Below are 14287 nucleotides of genomic sequence, written 5' to 3'. Positions count from 1 at the left end.
TATTGTTAAAATACTGGGACAGGAAAGAGATTAGCTATATACTGTATATCAAGTAAAGGTTTAAATTCTTTAATAATGTTTCTTTAATGTTTTAAAAGCAGTGATCCCTTAGCCCATATAAATAGCATGTACATACTGTATACTGCACAAAGTTGCTACATGCGAGGTAGAATACCAAAACAACATCATACAATTGTCTATTACAGGATATTCAAAATGATACATTATTGCGTGTATTTTTCATTTTGCGCTTGCTTTAAATATGTTGCTCATCTCCAGCAAAAATTGCCCTAATGTACACACACCTTCTGGCAAATAAGTATCAAATGTCGGCATGCCTGCCACATGTTAGACAAAAGGAACACCCCCATTAAAACACTGAAAATAAAAGTATTCCAAATATATTAAATATATCAGAAAATTCATGCTTGAGAAAGTGTTAAAGCATATCCATTAAAATGACTCTAATATGACAAATCCAGGGCAGCATGGTGGTACAGTTGTTAGCAGTGGTTATTATTACTGCCTTGGTTAATTAGTTGGTTAATTGGCTTGTGGGAAAATTGGTTCTGGTCTGAGTGTGTGCATCTGTCTGCCCTGTGATGGACTTGTGACCCGTCCAGACTGTACCCTGCCTTTGCCCCAGTTTTACACAACAGATAGACTCTGGCTACCCTGTGACCTCAAATTGGAAAATGATAGATGACTAGATGACTATTCCATTCCATAGTGGCAAGACAGGTTCCTAAAGTACAATAAATGCTACTGTACCTCCACATCTTAATTACTATTCTAAAGAGTTACAATCACTTTTTTCCACACTAATCGTCTTATACCTATATATATATTCAACATTAGAGGAATTTCCAGTGCCAATCCAAGGTTTAACTCCTTTCAACCAAATCTGTCTGTATAAGGAAGAATATAGATTTTTAAATATAGTAAGTTTTTTGGTGAGCGGCTGTTCGTTTTATCAGACAGACAGCTGCCATGAGCAGACAAAACAACAAGCTCTGGGCTGTCAGCAAACAAAAAGAAGAAATGCTGTTTTCTCTTTGGCTATAGGCACTCATGTGTGTGGCAGTTATAAGTAAGATATGGTGGGAAAGAAGCAAAAATTACAGGATGTGTTAAGCAAGAGGCAACAAACTAATTAATCAGCTCTATTAGGACTATACACAAACTCATCAGAACCAACTAAAACTATGCTTTAAGAAGGTTTTAAGAAGTGCAGGTCTGGCTTACATTCAGAGCTCTAGGACAGAACAACAAACATTATATGACTCATATGCCATTTATTTTCACTAGAAAATATACATAGAACAGTATGTTTAAGATTGTTCTGCTATCATATTCAAATTGAAATAATATATTGTGGTTTGCTTGTAGCTGTCAGGATCATCACTGCTTGCCATTGGCATTGATGGGCCGCCTCTTGTGCTCATCAGACTCCAGATAGGCCTTGATTTTGGGACGGGAAGAAAGACGCTCCACATAGCTCTTCAGAGAGGGGAAGGAATCCAGACAATTTGATGAAAGGACCTGGAGATTCTGCAGCAGATCCATGAAATTGTAATCCACATAGGAAATCTAGCACATAAACAGAGAATTAGCATAGCATTAACTGCAACCTTGCTTTGTAAGCAAATGTTGACATTTAAAAATGTTTTTATGGGCAAATGTAATGTGTTTTTAATAAGCCACTCTTTTTTTAAAGAAAACTACAGTAAGTAGAAAGGGATTTAGTATTAGCACACGTAAGCACAACCTTCATGTATTGTGTATTTCATATTGTTTCTTGAATATGTAAACAGGATCTAAAACACAACACAAGAATGTGAAGCAAGACTAATTACAGTACCTGCTTACCAACTAGAAATCCTCCCTTATTGTTGGACAGGATCTTCTCAAATTTGGAGAGATCATTGGGCAGGTCTTTAATGTACTTTTCCTTACCAGTCTCCTTAAATCAAGAGTAAAAGAGGACCACATCAATGTGGTTACACAAATAACACCAATGAGAACAGAATACATAGTGCATTTCTTGATTTTGGAAAAACATCTGTCCCATTAAGATTATGTGTAGCAGCCTAACAGTTAGACTTGGACTATCACATTAATGACTATCAATCCTGAAACCATGTTTTGTTCCTTAATACCTCAAACGTTTAAAATATATATATATACATTTCCCTTAAATGTTCTTCATTCTCTTAATCTCCACTAAAAGAATCCCATCTATTTTCTAAATCCTTCATCAAATTCATGGTTACATGAGAACCAAAGGCTATCCCAGCAAATTACTTTCTTAGGTTTTGGGCACAAGGCAGGATACACCACTCCATTACTGGACACACACAGCCAATCACTCACACACTCATACCAGGCCAGTTTTCCCAGGAGTCAATGTGTTTGGACTGCGGGAGGAAACCAGAGCACCCACAGTAAACCAATACAAACAAAGGGAGAACTTACAAAATCCACACAGATACTTTAGCACCTCAGAAATTGAATCTGGGACTCCACGACTGCAAGACAACCTTGCTTACCATTACACCATAGTACTACCCTAAGAGAATCCCAGATAAAGATAGTTTTCACATAAAAAGTATAAATACATGACTTAGGGCATATACTGTAGGCCTTCAGGAACAAAAAATTGTGAAATCTGGAAAGCATCTAATATAGTTTTGTCTGCATTAATATACTTACATATTCCTGGTAGATCAATCGCATGTACTTGAGACGCATGTCTTCAACAGAATCATTCATCATATCAATGAGAGAAGCCTGCTTGTCATCTTTTCCGTAAGCTCCTGAACCACAAAGAGAAAAAAGATGATTGCTATTAGGAATGAAAACTCACAAATACAAACTTATAGTAAAATAGTGCCAAAAAGAATTTAACCTGCATATGAGCAGGCATTTCATATATATAATTAATTAAAGAAGAAAAGAAAAGTACTCAAATATTAGTGAGTGAAAAAGTGAGTGTAGAAAATAAAGTTGAGCTCATACCATGTTTTCGTCCCAGATATCTCAACAGGGTGTTGGACTGGTACAAGACAAAATCTCCATCTTCAAATTTAGGTAATTGGCCAAACAGCTGAAAAATGAATTATTTAAAATTCTATCATTAACAGACATAATTGAAATGAAAGTTAAATACGGAATCAAATGGTAAATTGAAAGTCAAAAGGTGAAATGAGAGTAATCAGGTCACTCAGCTAGAAAAAGTATTTCAAAGCCCTGGAACAATGCATTTAATGTTTTATTATATTTGAGATCATTAACATGTTTTATTATATTGGTTTTATTAGTAGAGTTTACAAAGACAGTCTTATAGGTTTGTGATACATAGCCATTGATATTTGATGAAGGACTGACTATTCAAGCTCAGCTCATCTTGATTACACTATTATGGACTCGAACCTAATAAAATGTTTCTGCAGCATTTGAGCACAACAATTTAAAATCTATATTCACCTAATTTATTGATTAAATTAATAGATAATTGGGGTATTATTATTATTTTCATGCACTTGATCAAGATACAATGCATATATTTTATGACCTTAACAGAAATGTTATTTTCCCTAATTATACCAATTAAGTTAGAGAGCGTATGTAATGATAACTCGATGATCCTGTCAAACCCCAGGAATTGAGGTGGGCGTCACCTCAGTTTGAAAGGAAAGGTGACATCTTGGAGATGAGGGAAATTAAATATGAAGAAGGTAAGGGGGAGTAGAGGGAGTATCTGTTCACAGGGTGAGATTAATGATCAATAGGTGGTCCTGTTTTGTGTGATGCTAAAACAACTTTGAACCATGCTTTGGATCCAAAATCCTTTCTCTGCATCTTCTCCCTGATGAAACAACAAGAAACAGACAAACAAGGCTGAACGGTTTCCCTTAGTTTATAAGCTCTGTACTCATAACTCACACAGCTGGCTTTCAGGTCTCCCTTCATCCATTCCTGCATAGTAACCACAATTTCCTTCCAGGGCTGGCCTTGGTCGGCAAGCAAAATCCTCAGTGCCTCACAGCGCCCTGTCACAACATAGGTAGCCATTTTAAAAATCTAGAAAAGACTACAGTATCTTGAGAAGATGGTGTTCTGTTAGAATTATAAAAAAAGCCCCATTTACGTCTAGGCTAAGAGACATAATTTGTAAAACATTCCACTGAGATACTATGAGTAAAAGTGGTTGTTGATTCAATAAAATTTAACAGGTGTTCTGAAAACTGCATCTTCTACTCAGTGCTGGGAAAAATAACCATACAAATAATTCAAAGTGTGTTTTTTCCATAACAATCACCAAATATTTACTTTAAGAAAAAAAAAAGTGGGAGCAAGTCATGGTTATAAACATCAAGGCATCTGTTTGGACAGTGCTTTACCTTTCAAAATTTGTACTGAAGAATTACAAGCTAAGAGAAGTCTAAACCTGGTTTCCTTTGTCACAACAATTCTTGTTTTGACATGTTCCTCTAGGTATACACTTTTTCCAAAATCTTTGCTTCCTGCCCTGTACTATGGTGATGTTTTGTATGTAATGGCCTGTATGACTCTTCTTGGAAAACCTCATGTGTTATACCATTCTGCCAGTAGATTTATCACTAATGGAGCCCATAGCACTCATCATTGTGATCATTCTTCTTTGATTTATTGGCACTCCTTCCATGGATGGAAATGCTCCATAGATGGATGCTTCGCTGGTTTAAATTGATTTAGACACTGTTAATTGTGGAACTCTTTCATATCTTGATAAATTGTCGCTGTTCTCTACAATCTAATATATGTTCGTTTCAGAAAACTGAATTTGTGTAAATACAGTGTTTGAGTGCAGATGCTTTCAATATGTTGCTACTAATGACTGGATCAATCTACAGAGTGAACCAGAACGATCCACCTTTGTATCTGAGAGCCTTTTCAGTTGTATAATTAAAACCTTCCCTGCTTGCCTTGTGTTTTTAATAAAAAAAATAATTCCTTGGCACAACTGGAAGTGTAGCTAAGTTTAGTGTAGCTAATTACTATTATTACAGATCAGTAATAATTACATTATTACTGATCTGATTCTATGATATTACTGATTTACTTACCTCTGCAAGGGAAATATGTAATTGTGTAGGGTGCCACTGCAATGAGATTAGAGAAAAAAGTTAGTCCCTATTTTCTTTTGTCACAGGATAAAAAAGGAGCAACTCCTTAAGTGATGGATAAAGGTATTATTATTATTATTATTATTATTATTATTATTATTATTATTATTATTATTATTATTATTATTATTATTATTATTATTATCAAAGGCCTTTGAGAGGACTTTTCTGAACGCTCTCCCATTATCTGTCTGTGAAGGTGTGGGTAGCATTGTAACAGGCTGAAGGAGAGGTACTGTAATATGAGTGGCGGGACCCCAGTGACCTGATGAGATTTGGTTTAAGGTGGGTCACCCCTGCATTTAGGAACCACGACCCCAGTTTGGGAGAGATCAATATGGTCACGCCAAAGGCTTTTTGCTTCAAAGCAAATTGTAGTAGATTACATAGCAATTAATCAGTATCATTTTGGAAAATTATTGTTGTTCATGATAATGCTGTTAAGTATTAGTCTGTGAATGACAGAGAATGATATTAATATAAATTACAAATCTGCTCTGTTAAACTTTAGTTTTATGAATATTCTGTTCAGATAAAAAATATTTTTGTGTTTGGACTTTGCCAACGTAAAATCAGATTACTTTAACAAATGTTGTCAATTACTATTCCTGGGTGTAACATGGAAGAAATTAAGCCATTCATCTTGACACCTACTGTAGGCTGGGAGACTACTACCCTTACAAATCTTGCAGAGAGAGGGATAATAGCCCGTAGATTTAGGATCATTTGAACGGTCTCATTATTTATTATGTCATTCATTATGTATTTATGTTTATATATTATTGATTAACATTATTATACAGATTATTTAGTGAACATTCTGGAAATACTAGCTGCACACTGTGGAATGAGCCTGGCTCCTCTTCTTACAGTATTTATAGACATCTTTCTATACATTCCGCTGAGTCACACTGACTCCTATAGTTTGTGAAAACAAAAGGAGGAATGGAATTAAGTATAGGTGGTACCAAATACAGAGGCTTTTCATGAGGAATGTCTATGAATGAGGTCGAATTACAATCCAAACATACTGAAGCTGTGAACATTTATGAGTAGTTAGCAACAGAAGAAGTGAGAATTGAATTGGATATTCTTCATGATATTTATGAATGCTGAAAAAATGTATAACATAAATGGACATGTTCTGTGGTGTAACATCTGAAAAAAACGTGTAATTCTCCACAATGACAAACATTGCTGTGACAAACATAAACATGACTTGACTTTGAATATAAAAAAAAACTAAAGAAATGGTGTTCAATCCCAGAGCCGCTGGTGACCATTCATATGTAGTGATTCACAAAGAACGTATTACCCAGGTTAATTTGTATTTTTGAAATATAAACAACAACCCGAGTTGGACTACTCAGGTGTGATTTCCCATAAATGTTTACTTCTAAGCTGAGCTTTGAAATTTGCAACTCTTTCTGGAACGTTTCTGTTGTATTTTTATTGGATCAGTATTAATGTAATTTCCATTCTCTGTATTGAATTATTTTTCACTGTCATTCAGGTAGAAGATAGTCTGTGTACTTTATGTAAACATTCTCATGTTGGCTTCACTGAAATAGTCCGAGGTCTTAGCGAGCAAGGTTTAAAGTCACATTTTTTGTCTGCTAATCTGAAATTAGCTAAGGTTTATTAAACTCTCAAAGACATTAAATTTAGAGCTTCCGTCTTCTCACCAATAATCAATACCAGACTAATCACATGATGGTGGTTTCCTTATGATCTCAGATTTCGTATTTGAAGTCAATGAAAACCTTTCATTTATCTTCTTGGATAATGGATATGGCATGTACTGTAGGTCAATGCTTTTAATTGTGGCACATGAGTAGAAACATGAAAAAATTATTCCTCAGATGTCATTGACAGGAAGAGAAAAATGTGAGTTCTGTGGAATTACATAGTATCTTAGATGTACTAGAGAGCTGATTTATGCTTACATTATGATAATAGACCATTGGAATGTGACAGGGACTGAGCATATTACAACTCACAATGACTTGTGAAAGTAAGGTCAAGAAGATTCATTACAGAATACACTCCTCTGGGACATACAAAGCTTATTCTCCATAAATCCAAACACCTGCTACCACTGTGAAGATCTTTATTAACCACACAGACTTAATTATCACCATATGAGAATCTGACACTCAACCCTTCACCAATTATCTTATTACGGCTAAGTAATAATTACCAAATTCACCTCAAGCATGCCTACAGTACTCAAAAGTATTCAAGGCTTTTAACAGCATCTATTAAAAGAAAGTTGGCTGAAATAGCAGTCTTTTCCTGACTCGGCCTGCCAGTTGGTGTTGTGCAATGGGATAGTTTGTGGGAGACTATTGTTATAGGCAAGGTGACCTTGTCGGGGGCTATAAAGCCCTCCTGCTTTATGTATTTTAGGTTGGGTATCTGGGTTGTCACTATACTGTCACTGTATTTGTTTTGTCTCAGTGAATCCAAGCCAACATCTTAAGCATTCCTCTTGTGTGTCTGATCCACACAGCCCAAGAGACTGCTGTAAAAATTCTAGCCTTGTTTAAGCATCAGTGTCAGTACACAGAATTTTTTTTGCTACAGTGATTTAAATACAATATACATATTTTTAAGTATTGATATATTCAAAAAAGTAAAAAATAGATAATCACTAAACAAAAACTGGATTATCATCCAAGCCCAGCTCATTATACACCATAAGCTCTCTTTCTGTAAAAACCTCCAAGTAACAGCACTTCTTAGTCATCAGTTCTTAGTTGGACTCTAGATTCAAAGAGTTTTTTTTTTCTTTCAGAAACATACAGACATCCCTAACTAGGCTGAACACTACACCATATGTTGGGCATATGAATGTCTTAGTGAGCTCAGGGGAGTAAAATCATGGTAACCAGAACATGAAACATAATGAGCCTTGTTTCACCTGCACTGAAGCTCCTTATTATTTTGTCTTTAGGGTTTATGCATTGTTTGTGCTCAGACAACAAAACGGGTCTTTGATTGGCCCCCAGAGTTCTCCAGACAATGTTTGTAGCACAACGCCATCCTGTCTGGTTATTTGCATTATTTTACACAGAGTTTTTAAGATAATTTAAATACTGTATTGATATTAATTTTCTTTGGTGTTTTCGTAATACCGTGTTATGTTGACAAAAGTGCTTTTGAAGTCACTTGTTTAAAGGACTAATAAGTACTCAAGTGCGTTTCTGTTAGGAACTGCAAGCAAGCACACCAATACTGAGAGATGTCTATAAAACAATTACTGCCATTTCTTTGCATTGACTTCTTCCTGTGTAGGATTTATAGAATGGAGCCGACAGAGATGATGCAAACCAAAAACACAAATCGGCAAAGGAACCCATCACCAGATTCAAACTCCTTTTGCAAATTCAAGTCATGCACTGAAGTTGTAAAACCTGTTTCAAGCTCCTTTACCCTCAACACACAGCGTAAAAATGTAAAAAAGATGTGGGAAAATAAAACAAAGCATATTCTGTACGTCAGCCATGAGAGTGAACAATACCGAGGCGTGTGCAAGATGAAAATCATGATTTCAATTTCTTTTCATTCTTAAGGATTTTTAATAACAATACGTTTTCTAATTAACTGTGAGAGGGTAATGATAAAGTAATGATATGATAAAGTATCAGTTAGAAATTTGAGAGCTTCACATGATAGCTGAAATAACAGTGGCAACTGTGTTGCATGTTTTTGCATTGGTAATGAGGAGAAGTAATTATTTCTTCTATATCTTACAAGGTACTGTACACTAAATGGATTAAGAACAATGTGAATAGCAGACCCAACCTCTCAGATAAAATATAATTTAAGAGAAATATCCTAATAGACTAATTTATCTAATTTCAATAAGCTCAATATCTCAATAAGCTCACACTTTTGAGTTCTGAATCAGTTACTGAAGAGATAAAATGTCTTTTTACCTTAGGTTTAGCATGGTTAAATATTGATGCTAAGAGTGCTGTTGGTTTTAATCTGTTTTTTACATTTGTCCTTCCTAATATTACTCCATGATTTTGCTATGGTTTCACTCAACTAAGATAATGCAATCACTTTTTAAATGAAATGTTTTAAAAGGCTCTGAACACGTACCACTATAAGCATACTATTTGCCTAAGCCTTAATAGCAACCATCACCAATGTATAACCTTATTTTGTGAGATCTCAGAACCTCAGCAAGGCTGGGCCTGGCAGGGCCAGAGGTGAGGACGAATAAATTAATCTTTTCCAAATCATCTGCAGCCTTCTGGAGCAGAAGGCCTGCAGCCCATCACGCAGGTGAGTAGTTCAATTAATTACTGAACTGAATAATTGGGTCGTCTTCTGTGCGTAAGGCACTTTGGGATTGTTTGGGAAGACAAGTGCCACACATGCTACACAAAATCACAGTACATTATTACCAGGCAGACTCTGTCACCGACATTACTGTCTTCGGCAAAACTACAGTACATTTTAGTTTGTAAAAATGTCCATCCTTAAAAAAATAACACCATATTTTAAAACATTTCTGTTTCCAAAGGAGGAATAAAAAGTGGAGAAGAGCTATGAGGCCTGAAGAATTTATTTTTGTATTGTACATCTTTGTTCTCCCTCAAAGAGACTTGTTGCCTGTCATTTCTACTGCCATGGAGCAGTATTCATGTCATCTAAAGCACCATTTAGTTTAGTGTCCGACTGGTGACTAGAGATTGGACAATGTAGAATGTGCAAGTCATTGGGGTGGGACCTGTAGAACAGGTTTTTTAAAAACCCATTCGTGAAGTGATTGCTTTGCACTCTGTCAAAAGGTTTCAGTTGCAAGTAATGAAACTGGTTGCTGGTTTATTTACACATTTGCCTTTGTGTTTCACCATCTGTGAAGAGTATTGTAACGCATACGGGCATCAGGGTGTGTAAGAGCCGGCTTACCAGAGCAGTGACGTTGTCGCCCTTCCCTGTGATAGCAAGACTACAGCCCCTGGGCTGAGATCTCTCTTTGGCTTACTGGGCTGTGTCCCTGCTGAGTGATGTGGGAGTCCTGGGTTCGAGCCACTGTTGGTGTGGGGCTGACCTAATCTGGTAAGGGTGCCAGCCTCAACCCCTGTTGCATTACATTGGTGTCAGGAGCGGGGTGGGATAGCCCTTTGCCGGGGATGGCGAGTTAAGCGGGAGAGAGTGTAATGCATACGGCTATCAGGGTGTGTAAGAGCCGGCTTACCAGAGCGGTGACGTCACCGCCCTTCCCTGTGATAGCAGGACTACAGCTACCGGGCTGTAGGGAGATCTCTCTTTGGCTCACCGGGCTGGGTCCCTGCTGAGTGACGCAGGAGTCCTGGGTTCAAGCCCCTGATGGTGTGGGGTGTGGGCGCCTGCCTGAACCCCTATTGTGTTACAGTATACAGCATAATTTCACAGTGACTGTCCTGTCTAAGGAAGAAGAATAGGGACAGGAATTCAACAGCAAAAAAATAGTATGACTAGAGCTGGGGGGATCACTTTTGGCTCGCCCATGTGAAGTGGATTTTTGAATGCTCCTATGCCAGATGGTGTAATGTAATCCATGGCAAATTACTTCTGCACAACCTGCTTTAGGAGATCAATGCAATGGTTTTACAAGGCATCTGCCACCTTATAACAATAGTCAACAATACTTCAACAACAGATGGAGGGTTATCTAACCATCTTGTGGACCAGTCTAGACACACCGTTGTTCTGTACGGAGTGCGCAGATGAACCTGGGACTTGATCGGCTTCTCTGAGGCGAGTCCCAAAGCCCAACCTTCACAGCCCTGACAAGCAGCATGCAAGCTCACAACATCAGAAAGTCCTTTGATATAGAGGAACTGGACCACTGGGAGTCTTGGAGATTTACATTAAGAGCTATGCTGCAGATAGGCAGAGAGGGGCAGCAGACTTGTTTGGCACATGTCTGCCCTTTATTCACTACATCACAGAACTCCCACAAAATGACTCCCCACTGTTAAGACTCATTTTTGCTGTAACATGGTATACAAAACATTAGTACAACAATGTTGTGAGTACAAACTAAACATAGTGTGCTCACATAACAGTGACTGCAGCAACAATGTGGCATACTGTATGTGAATTGTCCCCTTCTATACTATAACAGCACAATTCAGACATGAGTGGTTACACCCAGGATTCAATCCATCATCTTTCAGGTAGGCCCAAGGGACAAAGGGCAGGGGTCTTGATGAGAAGAACTGGACAGCTGTTGGGAATCCTGTGGAGTCATGTCATAGTAACAGTCTCATCTTCCACCACAAGACCTAACACATTCTGACCCTTCAAATAATCCAGATCTCACCCTCTTGTTTAATAATCTGCATTGAAATCCTTCTATATGTGTGTGCAATTGAGTGCATTCTCACTCCCAGGCTTCACTGCAAGATGAACATCCAAGACAACTACTGTAGATTACCTGTTCAAGGTCCTTATTATTGTACAAGTAGTGAGTTTCTGGCTTGTCAGCACCCATAATAATAATAATAATAATAATTGCTTACACTTATATAGCGCTTTTCTGGACACTCCACTCAAAGCGCTTTACAGGTAATGGGGTCTCCCCTCCACCACCACCAATGTGCAGCATCCACCTGGATGATGCGACGGCAGCCATAGTGCGCCAGAACGCTCACCACACATCAGCTATTAGTGGGGAGGAGAGCAGAGAGTAATGAAGCCAATTCATAGATGGGGATTATTAGGAGGCCATGATTGGTTAAGGCCAATGGGAAATTTGGCCAGGACGCCGGGGTTACACCCCTACTCTTTTCGAGAAACGCCCTGGGATTTTTAATGACCACAGAGAGTCAGGACCTCGGTTTTACGTCTCATCCGAAGGACGGCACCTGTTTACAGTATAGTGTCCCTGTCACTACACTGGGGCATTAGGACCCACGTGGACCACAGGGTGAGCGCCCCCTGCTGGCCCCACTAACACCTCTTCCAGCAGCACCCATGTCACCCTGCAACTTACAATTGGCAGCCCACTGAAGCTAAGCAGGTGTGAGCCTTGTCAGTACCTGGATGGGAGATCTCCTGGGAAAAACTAAGGTTGCTGCTGGCAGAGGTGTTAGTGAGGCCAGCAGGGGGCGCTCACCCTGTGGTCCATGTGGGTCCTAATGCCCCAGTACAGTGACGGGGACACTATACTGAAAACAAGTGCCATCTTTTGGACGAGACGTAAAACTGAGGTCCTGACTCTCTGTGGTCATTAAAAATCCCAGGGTGTTTCTCAAAAAGAGTAGGGGTGTAACCCCGGCGTCCTAGCCAAATTTCCTATGCCTCCTAATAATCCCCCTCTATGAATTGGCTACATTACTTTGTTCTCCTCTCTCCCCGACAGCAAGCGGAGCAACCCGCCGGTTGGAGTATTCTCGGTCGCATTTAATGGGAACGTCAGCTCAAAGATTTGGTTCAAACCACCAAATGGAGACGGGCGTGCCGACAAGAGGACCCTGCTGATGAGAGAGTGAGTTTCTGGCTTGTGCTTTTCCATTCTGAAACTATCCAAACCACATGATAGGTGGATGGATTTTCTTTTTGCGAGGACTGCAAAAGGAGTAAGGGTACACACACAGACACCAAGGAAGATTTTGATACAGATTGCACAGATCACAGCTAGGCTTATGGAAGTAGTGCAGTGATATGTACATCCTTTTAGGGGGGAGTCTGACTTACAGACATTCATTATAATAATCATAATAGCAAACCGTCCTGACATTGTGCAGCATGACAAGAAAGAGAAAACATGCCTACTGAACAATATAGGCATTCCAGACGACTCGAACATCATGATGAAAGAAATGGAGAAACGGAGTAAATACAAGCACTTGCAAATTGAGATCAGCAGGATGTGGAATGTGGAGACGAGAGTTGTGCCAGTCATTAGGGACACTCAAAAAAGGGATTTGATAATAACCTTTTGTTGCTTCCAGGCCATCCATCAGCAGGCAAAGTGCAGAAGATCACACGAATGGGCACTGCACACATCCTTCGTAAGGTGCTTCAAGTAAAGTAGATCCAGTAGATCTGGATTTACAAGATACTGCTGAAAAATATCCAGTGAGAGGAAGAAGAAGTTATAATAATTAAAATTGTACATGTAATGGGGACTCCCCACCACCACCAACAATGTGCAGCACCCACCTGGACGATGCGACATCAGCCAAAGTGTGCCCATCTGCTCGCTGCACAGCAGCTATCAGTGGAGAGGAGAACGGAGTGATGAAGCCAGTTCATAGATGGAGATTATTAAGATGCTGTGATTGGTAAAGGCCGGGGATGGGAGGATTTGGCCAAGACACATGGTTAATACCCCTCCTGTTTTCAAGAAATGTTCTGGGATTTTTAAAGCCTGACCCTACCTGTTTTTATCCGGCATTCACCAACTATTGAACGCTGAATCATTTACCCAGAACTAAGTTAACCAATGTAAACTAGATAACTCCTTTGTTCAATATGTCTCACACCCAGCACAACTAAGTAAACACTTCAGCTCCTTTCTCACTTTGAAGATTCCTAGAACCGCAAGTGTTCATTAGCCAGGTGTTAAACATTGCCCCTAGACACCTCCATTGCCACTTCCAATAACTATAAAAATATTATGTAATAGGTATGTTAGAAAATAGAAACCATAGTCCCCAGAACATCTACATTTATAGCAATTAATATTAATTTGTTCCTCCTTACCACACTGAATACAGCTTAAATACAGCCAGAAATTTTAAAAAAATGTAAATTAATCTACTGCATACATCTACAGTAAATATGCTACAGTAAAGTGATATAATACCTGATTGGAACTGATTCACCTAAAAAAATACATGATTTGAACTGGAGTAATTAAAATAGTGATTATGAAAGGGAAAGGTCTGTTAAACTACTGTAAATGTATTAGTAGCTACAGTTACAGTAAAACTATACAAACAGTTACTCTACTTTGGTAAACGATATTACCCACAAGGGAATGAAAGTCATCTATATTGGGCATTCAGGAAATATAATTTACACTGTATAATTAATATTAACTGTTTTTTTTTTCCACAGTAAAAAGGAGTAACAATATTTGTGGTAAAATGGCTCACTGGTAAAACTAT

General features: G+C 38.4%; 1 protein-coding gene across 1 annotated transcript; it reads right to left on the bottom strand.

Annotated features, from left to right (window-relative positions):
- Positions 1 to 1401: 1401 nt before the first annotated feature.
- Positions 1402 to 13399, bottom strand: LOC102694737 (glutathione S-transferase P-like). The gene is made up of 8 exons (XM_015345193.2): positions 13338 to 13399; positions 13111 to 13239; positions 5109 to 5144; positions 3946 to 4052; positions 3019 to 3106; positions 2713 to 2816; positions 1862 to 1963; positions 1402 to 1590 (listed from the first exon to the last, which is right to left on the bottom strand). The coding sequence occupies exons 2-8, from the start codon at positions 13133 to 13135 to the stop codon at positions 1402 to 1404; spliced, it is 651 nt and encodes a 216-aa protein (XP_015200679.2). The 5' UTR covers positions 13136 to 13239; positions 13338 to 13399.
- Between the last annotated feature and the right edge of the window lie 888 nt (positions 13400 to 14287).

Source organism: Lepisosteus oculatus, chromosome 1, assembly GCF_040954835.1.
Source record: "Lepisosteus oculatus isolate fLepOcu1 chromosome 1, fLepOcu1.hap2, whole genome shotgun sequence".
NCBI classification, from domain to species: domain Eukaryota; kingdom Metazoa; phylum Chordata; class Actinopteri; order Semionotiformes; family Lepisosteidae; genus Lepisosteus; species Lepisosteus oculatus.
This window is presented reverse-complemented; position numbering and strand designations above follow the sequence as displayed.

What these genes read in the sequence shown, in the direction of transcription:
- LOC102694737 (XM_015345193.2), bottom strand. Translation starts at nt 13,135, where the DNA reads ATGGATGGCCTGGAAGCAACAAAAG. An exon ending in TACATATTTCCCTTGCAGAG is followed by an intron (nt 4,053 to 5,108) that starts GTAAGTAAATCA and finishes ATGTTGTGACAG; the next exon opens with GGCGCTGTGAGGCACTGAGG. An exon ending in ATATCTGGGACGAAAACATG is followed by an intron (nt 2,817 to 3,018) that starts GTATGAGCTCAA and finishes TTTGTGGTTCAG; the next exon opens with GAGCTTACGGAAAAGATGAC.